General features: G+C 34.9%; 1 protein-coding gene across 1 annotated transcript in view; it reads left to right on the plus strand.

The window, feature by feature from the left end:
* The window catches only part of LOC142350358 (RNA-binding protein pno1-like), an 86272-nt gene extending 75348 nt beyond the window's left edge, over positions 1-10924 (plus strand). The window contains exons 2-3 of the mRNA XM_075402195.1: positions 10097-10241; positions 10483-10924. Coding sequence (XP_075258310.1) covers positions 10097-10241; positions 10483-10845 — 508 coding nt within the window. The 3' untranslated portion in view covers positions 10846-10924. The remainder of the gene's footprint in view (positions 1-10096; positions 10242-10482) is intronic.
* The last annotated feature ends 2405 nt before the right edge of the window (positions 10925-13329 follow it).

The raw sequence follows: 13329 nt of genomic DNA on the forward strand, positions 1-13329 counted from the left end.
GGTTTTATGATTAGCCGAAGTTCTCTGCTGTGCTTTTGGGCTTCTGTTCTTCAGTTTACTTGGGAGTTGTTTTGAAATTCATTGTGATGTTATCCAATTGACGCGACTAACTGGTTTATGATTTTGAACAGTTGTATGTTTTGTTGTTTCAACATTGATGTTATCCCACTGATATGACTTCTTAATTTTTTTTTACTATTTGACTATTTTTTGAGTGTTGTTTGATTTTCTCTTATAACGACTGAATCTCATCACCGTCATTAGTTGAGTTTTTTTCCCATTTCCTCCGTCTGCTGAATCAAATGATGTTTTACCATCTTTCATATTATCAATGATTAATTTCTTAACTGATACATAGATAGCTTCGTCTTCGGAAGTTGACTTTTTAAGCTGAATCTTTGTGAAATATTATTGAATACTATCGCCTTGATTTTTTTGTTCTGGATTTCGTTTCTAGTTGATAAGGTAACATCTTTCGGGTATGAATGCATGATACTAATTTTTTACTGAGATAATTTTTTCTAGCTATGGAGTCGTCGCAAGTGAAGTTATTCACTTGATAATCGTTTGTCTTCGTGGTAGTTGTGCTGGTTTTATGATTAGCCGAAGTTCTCTGCTGTGCTTTTGGGCTTCTGTTCTTCAGTTTACTTGGGAGTTGTTTTGAAATACATTGTGATGTTATCCAATTGACGCGACTAACTGGTGTATGATTTTGACCAGTTGTATGTTTTGTTGTTTCAACATTGATGTTATCCCGCTGATATGACTTCTTAATTTTTTTTACTATCTGACTATATTTTGATTGTTGTTTGATTTTCTCTTATAACGACTGAATCTCATCACCATCATTAGTTGAGTTTTTTTTCAATTTCCTCCGTCTGCTGAATCAAATGATGTTTTACCATCTTTCATATGATCAATGATTAATTTCTTAACTGATACATAGATAGCTTCGTCTTCGGAAGTTGACTTTTTAAGCTGAATCTTTGTGAAATATTATTGAATACTATCGCCTTAATTTTTTTTGTTCTGGGTTTCGTTTGTAGTTGATGATGTAACATCTTTCGGGTATGAATGCATGATACTAGTTTTTACTGAAATAATTTTTTCTAGCTGTGGAGTCGTCGCAAGTGAAGTAATCACTTGATAATCGTTTGTCTTCGTGGTAGCTATGCTGGTTTTATGATTCGCCTAAGTTCTCTGCTGTGCTTTTGGGCTTCTGTTCTTCAGTTTACTTGGGAGTTGTTTTGAAATTCATTGTGATGTTATCCAATTGACGCGACTAACTGGTTTATGATTTTGAACAGTTGTATGTTTTGTTGTTTCAACATTGATGTTATCCCACTGATATGACTTCTTAATTTTTTTTTACTATCTGACTATATTTTGATTGTTGTTTGATTTTCTCTTATAACGAGTGAATCTCATCGCTGTCATTAGTGAGTTTTTTCCCATTTCCTCCGTCTGCTGAATCAAATGATGTTTTACCATCTTTCATATTATCAATGATTAATTTCTTAACTGATACATATAGCTTCGTCTTCGGAAGTTGACTTTTTCAGCTGAATCTTTGTGAAATATTATTGAATACTATTGCCTTGATTTTTTTGTTCTGGATTTCGTTTCTAGTTGATAATTTAACATCTTTCGGGTATGAATGCATGATACTAATTTTTTACTGAGATAATTTTTTCTAGCTATGGAGTCGTCGCAAGTGAAGTTATTCACTTGATAATCGTTTGTCTTCGTGGTAGTTGTGCTGGTTTTATGATTAGCCGAAGTTCTCTGCTGTGCTTTTGGGCTTCTGTTCTTCAGTTTACTTGGGAGTTGTTTTGAAATACATTGTGATGTTATCCAATTGACGCGACTAACTGGTGTATGATTTTGACCAGTTGTATGTTTTGTTGTTTCAACATTGATGTTATCCCGCTGATATGACTTCTTAATTTTTTTTACTATCTGACTATATTTTGATTGTTGTTTGATTTTCTCTTATAACGACTGAATCTCATCACCATCATTAGTTGAGTTTTTTTTCAATTTCCTCCGTCTGCTGAATCAAATGATGTTTTACCATCTTTCATATGATCAATGATTAATTTCTTAACTGATACATAGATAGCTTCGTCTTCGGAAGTTGGCTTTTTAAGCTGAATCTTTGTGAAATAATATTGAATACTATCGCCTTGATTTTTTTAATCTGGATTTCGTTTCCAGTTTATGTTGTAACATCTTTCGGGTATGAATGCATGATACTAATTTTTCACTGAGATAATTTTTTCTAGCTATGGAGTCGTCGCAAGTGAAGTTATTCACTTGATAATCGTTTGTCTTCGTGGTAGTTGTGCTGGTTTTATGATTAGCCGAAGTTCTCTGCTGTGCTTTTGGGCTTCTGTTCTTCAGTTTACTTGGGAGTTGTTTTGAAATACATTGTGATGTTATCCAATTGACGCGACTAACTGGTGTATGATTTTGACCAGTTGTATGTTTTGTTGTTTCAACATTGATGTTATCCCACTGATATGACTTCTTAATTTTTTTACTATCTGACTATATTTTGATTGTTTTTTGATTTTCTCTTATAACGGCTGAATCTCATCGCCGTCATTAGTTGAGTTTTTTCCCATTTCCTCCGTCTGCCGAATCAAATGATGTTTTACCATCTTTCTTATGATCAGTGATTATTTTCTTATCTGATACATAGATAGTTTCATCTTCGGAAGTTGGCTTTTTAAGCTGAATCTTTGTGAAATAATATTGAATACTATCGCCTTGATTTTTTTAATCTGGATTTCGTTTCCAGTTTATGTTGTAACATCTTTCGGGTATGAATGCATGATACTAATTTTTCACTGAGATAATTTTTTCTAGCTATGGAGTCGTCGCAAGTGAAGTATTCACTTGATAATCGTTTGTCTTCGTGGTAGCTGTGCTGGTTTTATGATTCGCCTAAGTTCTCTGCTGTGCTTTTGGGCTTCTGTTCTTCAGTTTACTTGGGAGTTGTTTTGAAATACATTGTGATGTTATCCAATTGACGCGACTAACTGGTTTATGATTTTGACCAGTTGTATGTTTTGTTGTTTCAACATTGATGTTATCCCGCTGATGTGACTTTTTAATTTTTTTTACTATCTGACTATATTTTGAGTGTTGTTTGATTTTCTCTTATAACGACTGAATCTCATCACCGTCATTAGTTGAGTTTTTTTCCCATTTCCTCCGTCTGCTGAATCAAATGATGTTTTACCATCTTTCATATTATCAATGATTAATTTCTTAACTGATACAAAGATAGCTTCGTCTTCGGAAGTTGACTTTTTAAGCTGAATCTTTGTGAAATATTATTGAATACTATCGCCTTGATTTTTTTGTTCTGGATTTCGTTTCTAGTTGATAATGTAACATCTTTCGGGTATGAATGCATGATACTAATTTTTTACTGAGATAATTTTTTCTAGCTATGGAGTCGTCGCAAGTGAAGTTATTCACTTGATAATCGTTTGTCTTCGTGGTAGTTGTGCTGGTTTTATGATTAGCCGAAGTTCTCTGCTGTGCTTTTGGGCTTCTTTTCTTCAGTTTACTTGGGAGTTGTTTTGAAATACATTGTGATGTTATCCAATTGACGCGACTAACTGGTGTATGATTTTGACCAGTTGTATGTTTTGTTGTTTCAACATTGATGTTATCCCGCTGATATGACTTCTTAATTTTTTTTACTATCTGACTATATTTTGATTGTTGTTTGATTTTCTCTTATAACGACTGAATCTCATCACCGTCATTAGTTGAGTTTTTTCCAATTTCCTCCGTCTGCTGAATCAAATGATGTTTTACCATCTTTCATATGATCAATGATTAATTTCTTAACTGATACATAGATAGCTTCGTCTTCGGAAGTTGACTTTTTAAGCTGAATCTTTGAGAAATATTATTGAATACTATCGGCTTGATTTTTTTGTTCTGGGTTTCGTTTCTAGTTGATAATGTAACATCTTTCGGGTATGAATGCATGATACTAATTTTTTACTGAGATAATTTTTCCTAGCTATGGAGTCGTCGCAAGTGAAGTTATTCACTTGATAATCGTGTCTTCGTGGTAGTTGTGCTGGTTTTATGATTCGCCTAAGTTCTCTGCTGTGCTTTTGGGCTTCTGTTCTTCAGTTTACGTGGGAGTTGTTTTGAAATACATTGTGATGTTATCCAATTGACGCGACTAACTCTTTTATGATTTTGACCAGTTGTTTGTTTTGTTGTTTCAACATTGATGTTATGCGACTGATATGACTTCTTGATTTTTATTACTATCTGACTATTTTTGGATTGTTGTTTGATTTTCTCTTATAACGACTGAATCTCATCACCGTCATTAGTTGAGTTTTTCCCATTTCCTCCGTCTGCTGAATCAAATGATGTTTTACCATCTTTCATATGATCAATGATTATTTTCTTATCTGATACATAGATAGTTTCATCTTCGGAAGTTGGCTTTTTAAGCTGAATCTTTGTGAAATAATATTGAATACTATCGCCTTGATTTTTTATCTGGGTTTCGTTTCTAGTTTATGATGTAACATCTTTCGGGTATGAAGGCATGATACTAATTTTTTTACTGAAATAATTTTTTCTGGCTATGGAGTCGTTGCAAGTGCAGTATTCACTTGATAATCGATTGTCTTCGTGATAGCTGTGCTGGTTTTATGATTCGCCTACGTTCTCTGCTGTGCTTTTGGGCTTCTGTTCTTCAGTTTGCTCGGGAGTTGCTTTGAACTACATTGTAATGTTATCCAATTGACGCGACCAACTGGTTTATGAGTTTGCCCAGATGTATTTTTTGTTGTTTCAACTATGATGTAATCCCACTGATATGACTTCCTGATTTTTATTAGTGTCTGACTATATTTTGATTGTTGTTTGATTTTGTCTAATAACGACTGAATCTCGTCACCGTCATTAGTTGATATTTTTACCATTTCCTCCGTCTGCTGAATCGAATGATGTTTTACCATCTTTCGTATGATCACTGATTATTTTCTTATCTGATATATAGGTAGTTTCCGTCTTCGGAAGTTGGCTTTTTAAGCTGAATCTTTGTGAAATAGTATTGAATACTATCGCCTTGATTTTTTTAATCTGGATTTCGTTTCTAGTTTATGATGTAACACCTTTGGGGTTAAATGCATGATACTAATTTTTTACTGAAATAATTTTTTCTGGCCATGGAGTCTGCGCAAGCTAAGTATTCACTTGATAATCGTTTGTCTTCGTGGTAGCTGTGCTGGCTTTATGATTCGCCTGAAGTTCTCTGTTTTGCTTTTGGGCTTCTGTTTTTCAGAGCGCTAGGGAGCTGTTTGAAATACATTGTGATGTTATCACATTGATGCTACCAACTGATGTTTTTCTTAGTGTTCAGCAGAAAAAAGCAGGATTATTTTCAGCTAAGAAAAACATCAGTTGGTAGCATCAATGTGATAACATCACAATGTATTTCAAACAGCTCCCTAGCGATCTGAAAAACAGAAGCCCAAAAGCAAAACAGAGAACTTCCTGCTTTTTTCTGCTGAAAACTATCTGACAGAATTATTGTTCTGCTATCGCTACTCTTTTTTGTGTCGACCTTGTTACCGTTGCAAATTAATCATGATTTTAATCAATTTGCCTTTTGGAGAATTTCGCTGCTTTTCAAATCTTTGTTTGTAATTTTTATTAGTTTTACTGAGTTATAAGTTTGCTCAGTGGTATCTTTCTGTTAGTTCAACTTTGATGTGATCCCACTGATTTGACTTCCTGATTTTAATTTCTATCTGACGGTGTTTTGATTGCTGTTTGATTTTCTCGTATAGCGACTGAATCTCCTCAGCGTCATTATTTGGTATTTTTCACATCTTCTCGGTCTGCTGACTCAAATGATTTTTTACCATCTTTCGTTTGATCACTGATTAATTTCTGATCTGATACATTTGTAGTTTCTGTCTTCGGAGTTTGGCTTTTTAAGCTGAATCGTTGTGAAATAGTATTGAATACTATCTCCATAATTGTTCTGTTCTGGATTCCGTTTCTAGTTTATGTTATGATGTAACATCTTTCGGGTGTGAACGCATGATATTAAGTTTTTACTGAATCCATTTTTCTGGCTATTGAGTCGTCGCATGTGAAGTATTCACTTAATAATCGTTTATATTCTGGGTAGCTGTGCTGGTTTTTTATTCGCCTGAAGTTCTCTGCTGTGCTTTTGGGCTTCTGTTTTTCGGTTTGCTCGGAGTTCCTTTGCAATACAATATAATTTTATCCAATGGACGCGACTAACTGGTTAATGAGTTAGCTCAGTCGTATTGTTTTGTTTCAACTTTGATGTTATCTTACTGATATGACTACCTGATTTTCATTGCTATCTGACTACATTTTAGTTGTTGTTTGATTTTCTCGTATAACGACTGAAACTCCTCGCCGTCATAATTTGGTTTTTTTCTCTCATTTTTTTGGTCTGCTGACTCAAATGATGCTTTGCCATCTTTCGTATGATCACTGAATAATTTCTTATCTGAGACATTGATAGTTTCTGTCTTTGCGAAATGGTTTTGAATACTATCTCCATGATTTTTTTGTTCCGGATTCCGTTTCTAGGTTATGATGTAACATCTTTCGGTTATGAATGCATATTAATTTTTTACTGAATTAATTTTTTCTGGCTATTGATTCGTCGCGCATGAAGTATTTACTTAATAATCGTTTTTCTTCGTGGTAGCTGTGCTGGTTTTATGATTCGCCTGAAGTTCTCTGTTTTGCTCTTGGGCTTCTGTTTTTCAGTTCGCTCGGGAGCTGTTTGAATTACATTGTGATGTTATCACATTGATGCTACCAACTGATTTTTTATCTGAAAATAATCCTGCTTTCTGCTTTTTTCTGCTGAAGACTATCTGACATTCTTTGCCAATAAAATTTTGAATTCTTAACTGCTCGCGAACGAAGTTTCAAGAGTTCCAAGAGTTCCTACACGTGTTGGTTTTTTTCCGCAAAATTTGCGCGCTTGACCTTTTCCTTTTGCGTTTTTTAAAATTCTCCCATTCATAATTTTAAGCAGCTGAAATCAACGGGTGGCAGTTCACTACTAAAATACCAAAAGTCGAATGAAAAGTGCCCTCAATTTGTATTCTTTAACTTTAAATTTTGATAGTGATTATAGCGGTGTATAGCATTGAGGCTCGGTAATAAACAACCGAATTCCGTCTTCTATTCACAAAACTTTAAACCTCGATAACTCACTGTAAAAAACGAAAACAAAAAAATCTTTTTGTCAATATTCCGCGCTGGAATGGCTTTTTAATGATATCAGTCTCAACTCGCAACGATGAATATATCAATCAGCCAAAATTGACTGAACAAGAAACCCGTTTTAGTATATAGTAAAATATTTTTGTTACTAAAATATTTTTGGGAGGGGGTCATTAGAACGCTTTTTGTCAAACAAATGAGAATCAATATATGCTACTTTTTCTAAACATTCGAATTTCTGTTCCGATTTTATCTCTTTGTGTTTGAATGATTAAAGCGGATCTTTCTTGGACTGAGTTCTATTGGTTTTTTCCCAATTTGATGACTTTTGCAAGCAATCGGTATCAGTGACAACTAAATAAATGTAATCATATAATCATAAAATTACGTTTGCTTTTTTACCACTGTTATAGGAAATTTTTGAAGTCAATATTTCTGCTGACTCGCAAAATTGTCAATTCGCTTTAATTAGCGATTATCATCTTTTTGTGGGCGTAAATGAAATGTTTTTAAATGGAGTTTCTCGTTCTTTCATCTTTTTGCCAATCAAAATTAAATATGTCAAGATCACTAACAAACTAATTGCATCTTTAATATCCATAGATTGAACAAATCAGAAAATTCGCTTTAAAATTCGCAAAATTGTCAATTCGCTTTAATTAGCGATTATCATCTTTTTGTGGGCGTAAATGAAATGTTTTTAAATGGAGTTTCTCGTTCTTTCATCTTTTTGCCAATCAAAATTAAATATGTCAAGATCACTAACAAACTAATTGCATCTTTAATATCCATAGATTGAACAAATCAGAAAAACTGCTCTTCTGAAACAGCGGTTTCATAAGTAGTCATACAATGAAAAATATTGCTACCTTTGAACTTTAAGTGATAGTCCGCAGAGAATCGTCCTAAATGATGTCCATAGATGTTTAAAGATGTCAGAAGTGCTCCCTCGTCGATTTTTGTACATATTTGTGTAAATATAAATTTTTTTGACCACCGAAGTTTGTAACTTTTATTTTTTTTGCACTCATATCTCTCTCTATCAGAACAATTCATGAAAAAAAATACGATCGTTCTCCTTATTTTAGTTTTTTGATCATTACATTTTACTGAAGACTTGTTTTTTTTTGTGCTGAATTGTCCTTCACATATTGCATTGATTCCAACAAATGTCCTCTTCGATTAAAAAAAACGAGAGTGACGCTATATAGACGCTTATTGTACAGCCTTGCAGCTCTAAAAATGATTCCTTCTGATTTGAGGTTTCTACAAGACTCAGTTACTTTTAGATTTTCTATGTCCGTATTTGTAGCGTCTGTTATTTTAGAGACAATATTCGCTTTTTTAATCTATTAGTTCAGGTTCTTTCTTCAATTCTGAGAAATAGCTAGACAATATGCGTCGTAGTTTTTCTTGACATTTTTCACGTCATTTTGTTTCTCACTGCTGGTGTTGGAACTTCCTGTGCCTCTGCAAGGAATTAAGCGAGTCAGCTTGTTCCTCTTCGATCTATTAAGCATTGACTTTGCAGCATTTGTGAACACTTCAAAAACTGGCACTTTCTCTAACTTTGTAGTGTAAGCATCTAGTTTTTATTAATAGCCGCACAGCACATGAAAATGATTGAATTGGTTTTCAATAGCCGCGTCCTGAATTCTAGGCGGCTATTATAGCGCTCCTAATTTTTTTTACAATTCAAAGAATTTGAATTGTATTGGGGCGCTGTCTTTTTTTAAAATCTGTTCACACATTTTCATGATTTTTGAAGTCAAATTGGAGTAGTGAATTTGGTCACGCCGAAACAGGAAGTGGAGCGAAAAAGCGAGTGGCTTTGCGTCGTGAATTTTTTCCGCTCTAATTTTAAATTAGAGTGAGAAAACGGTGTTTGAACAAAAATTCGCTTTCTCGCTAGTGGTTTTTTATTCACATGCGGCAATTTTTACTGTTTTTTCGATTTTTTGGATCGGATTTTTTTTCTAAATGGTTTTTCCATTTCACTCATAGTCCGTTCTAGGTCTAGTTTACTGTTTTGTCAATAAAATTTCTTTGAATTGTACGTCAGGACTTGTCCTGCTATTTTTTTTTCGTGGTCACGATTTTTGTTACGACCATATGACTTCACAACAACTTCAAATCTGCTATTTGTTCACGTTCATGCAATTTTAACTGAAGTGCGTGCGTGATGTCGTTTTTCGCTCTTAGTGGAGCGAGTTTTTTTGTTCATTCGCGTGCTTAAATTTTTGGTCACACTTGACTTACCTCACTCTCAAAAATGACTTCCTCACTTTGAAAGTGATCTTTTATAACTTTAATTCAAAGGGATAAGGTCAAATGGGCGTTTGTCACTCTAAATGAAGGTTATTTGAGAGCAGCTAGTAGAGACAGAAAAAAACTTATACAGATTTTTAATTAAAAAATAACATATCAGCCTTCAGTGAAAAGACGAATTTGTTTGGTCTGTCTTGTTTACTGTTTTTTTGCGACTGCACATCTACGAAGCTATTGCGGCTATTTTCTGGCAATCTGACAGCTATGTTTGACGATTGCATGCAGAACTTAGAGGGTGCCTGATGTGGCTTTAAAGTGAAATGTTCACGCGGGTGACAGACGGAAACAGAATTGAACATTGAATGATTTGAATCTCCAAAAAAGTGTTCGGGAGCTTTGCATAAACGAAAATATCAAGCTGATATTCGAACACCCGGGTTTTTTGTCATCACAAGCGTTAATGGGTGCAAAACTGAACCTAGTCACAAAGAAGGTGACAATTGCCAAAAATGATAATGGTTGAAAGTAATTGGTAATGTCTTCCCCATTTGTTTTACAGGTACACTCCTCTTAAGCAACAATGGATGAAAATCTGCACTCCTATCGTGGAACATTTGCTGCTGCAGGTCAGATTCAATTTGGGGACTCAATGTGTCGAGATCAGATCTTGCAAGGACACCAAAGACATCAATGCCATCCAAAAGGTTCGCAATTATTTTTCAAAATGAAGTTTCGAAACTTGATTTTAATGCAATAATTTTTTTGCGAGTTCTCCACCAAAACTCGTGAATTAAAGCAAAGAAAATTAAAGTTATTCAATTAGATGCTCTATTGGTCGTTTTTTTTCTCATATCGGAATTTGATAACGTCAGAATTCCAATTTGCTTTTGTTGTTTCCTTTATATAGATACCAATGTTCAACACATCAAATTTTTGCTTGTTTAGGCCGAAGATTTCGTTCAAGCGTTCTTGTATGGCTTCGAACTCGAAGACTCCCTCGCTTTGGTCAGATTAGACGATCTTTTTGTCGATACATTTGAAGTGAAAGACGTGAAAACTTTACAAGGCAACCATTTATCACGAGCTATTGGAAGAGTTGCAGGAAAAAATGGGAAGATTAAATACACGATTGAGAACGTCACCAGGACCCGAATTGTAGTTGCAGGATCAAAGATACATATTTTGGGAAGCTACCAAAACATCAGAACTGCAAGACGGGCAATTTGCAATCTGATTTTGGGCAAACCGCCTTCAAAGGTGTACGGAAACATGCGAGCTGTTGCGTCTAGATTAGCAGAGAAGTTGTGATGCTTTTGGCTTTTCTGAATGGTTGTTTTGAAGTAGTTGTTTACATAAAAATGATAATGGTAAGAAAAATGTGAGATCAGTTGTTTTGCCCCTAGGATGAACATAGCAGAAACCTTGTTTCTACTCCGTGGGGATACCCTGTTTTGTGAACACCAGAAATCATTAGACAAACTCAGTTTCAGATCTCCTTCCAAGTGCACTCTTCCAAGTACCAAATGTTTTTTGATTGCTGTCGAACGAAGTTTCAAGCAACTATTGTAAACGTGTTGGTCTTTTTATGCAAAATTTTTGCTTGACCATTTTGACTTTTCGAGTGACGTTTAGGACCATAATTTCTTAGTTTTGCGTGATATAAGTTTCTATCTCATTCACAAGTGTTAGCAGTTGAACTCAAGTGGAGGCAGTTCACTACTAAAACTCAAATGAAAAGTGCACCGAATTTTTTTTGCTTGAATTCGTTTTTACTTTATTTTTATTTAGTGGTTATAGGGGTATGTAATAACCTCTGATGACGTCATTTGGAGACCCAAGCGTGAATTTTCAGTCAATTAGCCGAACGGACTTTTGGTCTCCGAGATAATTGGTAAACCTCGAGAGTTTGCAGACGCTGACCAGTTCATCTTAGCTTTTCATCCTCTAAATGTATGGTTCTACAAAACGGAAGCAAAATTTCTTGGTGTTTTGGTACCTGACTCATATAAATCGTGCTACAAATCAAAACTAGCCCACTCAGACGTTCGAAAGCCATTCCAATTTTTGTGAGATTGTTGGTCTACGCCTATCAAGATTCCCTTTACACCAAAGATTATGCTGTCGTGGCAGTTTCGTAGAACCATACGTTTTGAGGTTAAGAAGCTAGGATAACAAACTGGTCAGCGTCTCATGTTTCACTGCATTCGCCCTGGGTTTTCACAAATTAACTCGGTGACCAAACTTCAAATCGGTGCTGTTTTGAGATGGAGAGTAATTAAATGCGCGTAAAATGAGAAAATAGGTAAATAAAAACCTCTAAACTCCTTTGAAGCCACCCTAAGTGAATTTAGTTAATCCCCCGACTGAAGCAGGCTGCAATAGGTTTGTGCTCTTACCAGTGTTTCGAGAGCAGTTCTTTCGACATTAGTCGGATATATTCTTTAATTAAAGATCTTTTTAATAGCCGCCATCAGCCTCTCAATGGCTATGATATAGGCGCTCTCCTTTTTACAATTCAAAGAATTTGAATTGTATTGGGGAGCTGTCTCTTTTTGGAGTAGTGATTTTGGTCACGCCGAAACAGGAATTGGATCGAAAAGGCGAGTGGTTTTGTGGCGTGAAATTTTTTCGCTCTAAAGTAGAGTGCCAAAACGGTGTTTGAACACAAATTCGCTTTCTCGCTAGTGGTTTTTTGTTCACATGCGGCAATTTCACTTTAATTTTTACTGTTTGTTTTTAATAGCCGCCCTCATCTTCTCAGCCGGCTATTATAGCGCTCCTATTTTTTTTTACAATTCAAAGAATTTGAATTGTATTGGGGCGCTGTCTTTTTTTTTTTTAAGATCTGTTCACACATTTTCATGATTTTCAAGTCAAATTGGAGTAGTGATTTTGGTCACGCCGAAACAGGAAGTGGAGCGAAAAAGCGGGTGGTTTTGCGGCGTGAAATTTTTTCGCTCCAAATTTAAAGTAGAGTGAGAAAACGGTGTTTGAACAAAAATTCGCTTTCTCGCTAGTGGTTTTTTGTTCACATGCGGCAATTTCACTTTGATTTTTACTGTTTTTTCGATTTTTTGGATCGGATTTTTTTCTAAATGGTTTTTCCAATCCATTAATAGTCCTTTCTAGGTCTAGTTTTCTGTTTAGTCAATGAAAATTCTTTGAATTGTACGTCAGGACTTGTCCTGCTATGTTTTTTTACTTCGTCAAATAAAAAAATGTTTCGCTTTACCTCATTTTGCCGCCTTTTCAACATTTTGCGTGAAATCTTTTTGACTTCTCTAGGCTAGTTTCTTTCTTCTCTCATTCTGCTAAAAGTAATTTTGAACATCAGTTGCTCAGCAAAGCAATTCAAGATGAACAGAGTCAGTATAAAAAATTGAAGTCAGAAGTAGAAACGGGATAAACCCATAAAGCCCAATTTTAGATGCCCGCTATTTGAACGTCGTTCCTATAAGTCTTAGTTACCACCTCTAATGCTTATTGGTGTTGATAGTAGCCCCTGTAGTCTCTCTCTAAGAAACAGAAGTATGTTCAACTACGAAATGCCATCAAAATAAATCGGACTTAAAAAATATTTTTGTACAAAATCTTTTTTTTCAATATATTCTATTCGTTCAATCCCAATCATGCTTATTGGAATCAACGGCGGCTATTTTCCGGCAATCTGCCGGGTATGTTTTTTTTCTGATTTTTTTTAGAAATGATTTTCCCAATTCACTCATATTCCGTTCTAGGTCTAGTTTTTTGTTTAGTTAATGAAAATTCTTTGAACTGTATCTCAGGACTTGT

Source organism: Convolutriloba macropyga, chromosome 12 (assembly GCF_964194025.1).
Source record: "Convolutriloba macropyga chromosome 12, txConMacr16.3, whole genome shotgun sequence".
Lineage (NCBI taxonomy): Eukaryota > Metazoa > Xenacoelomorpha > Acoela > Convolutidae > Convolutriloba > Convolutriloba macropyga.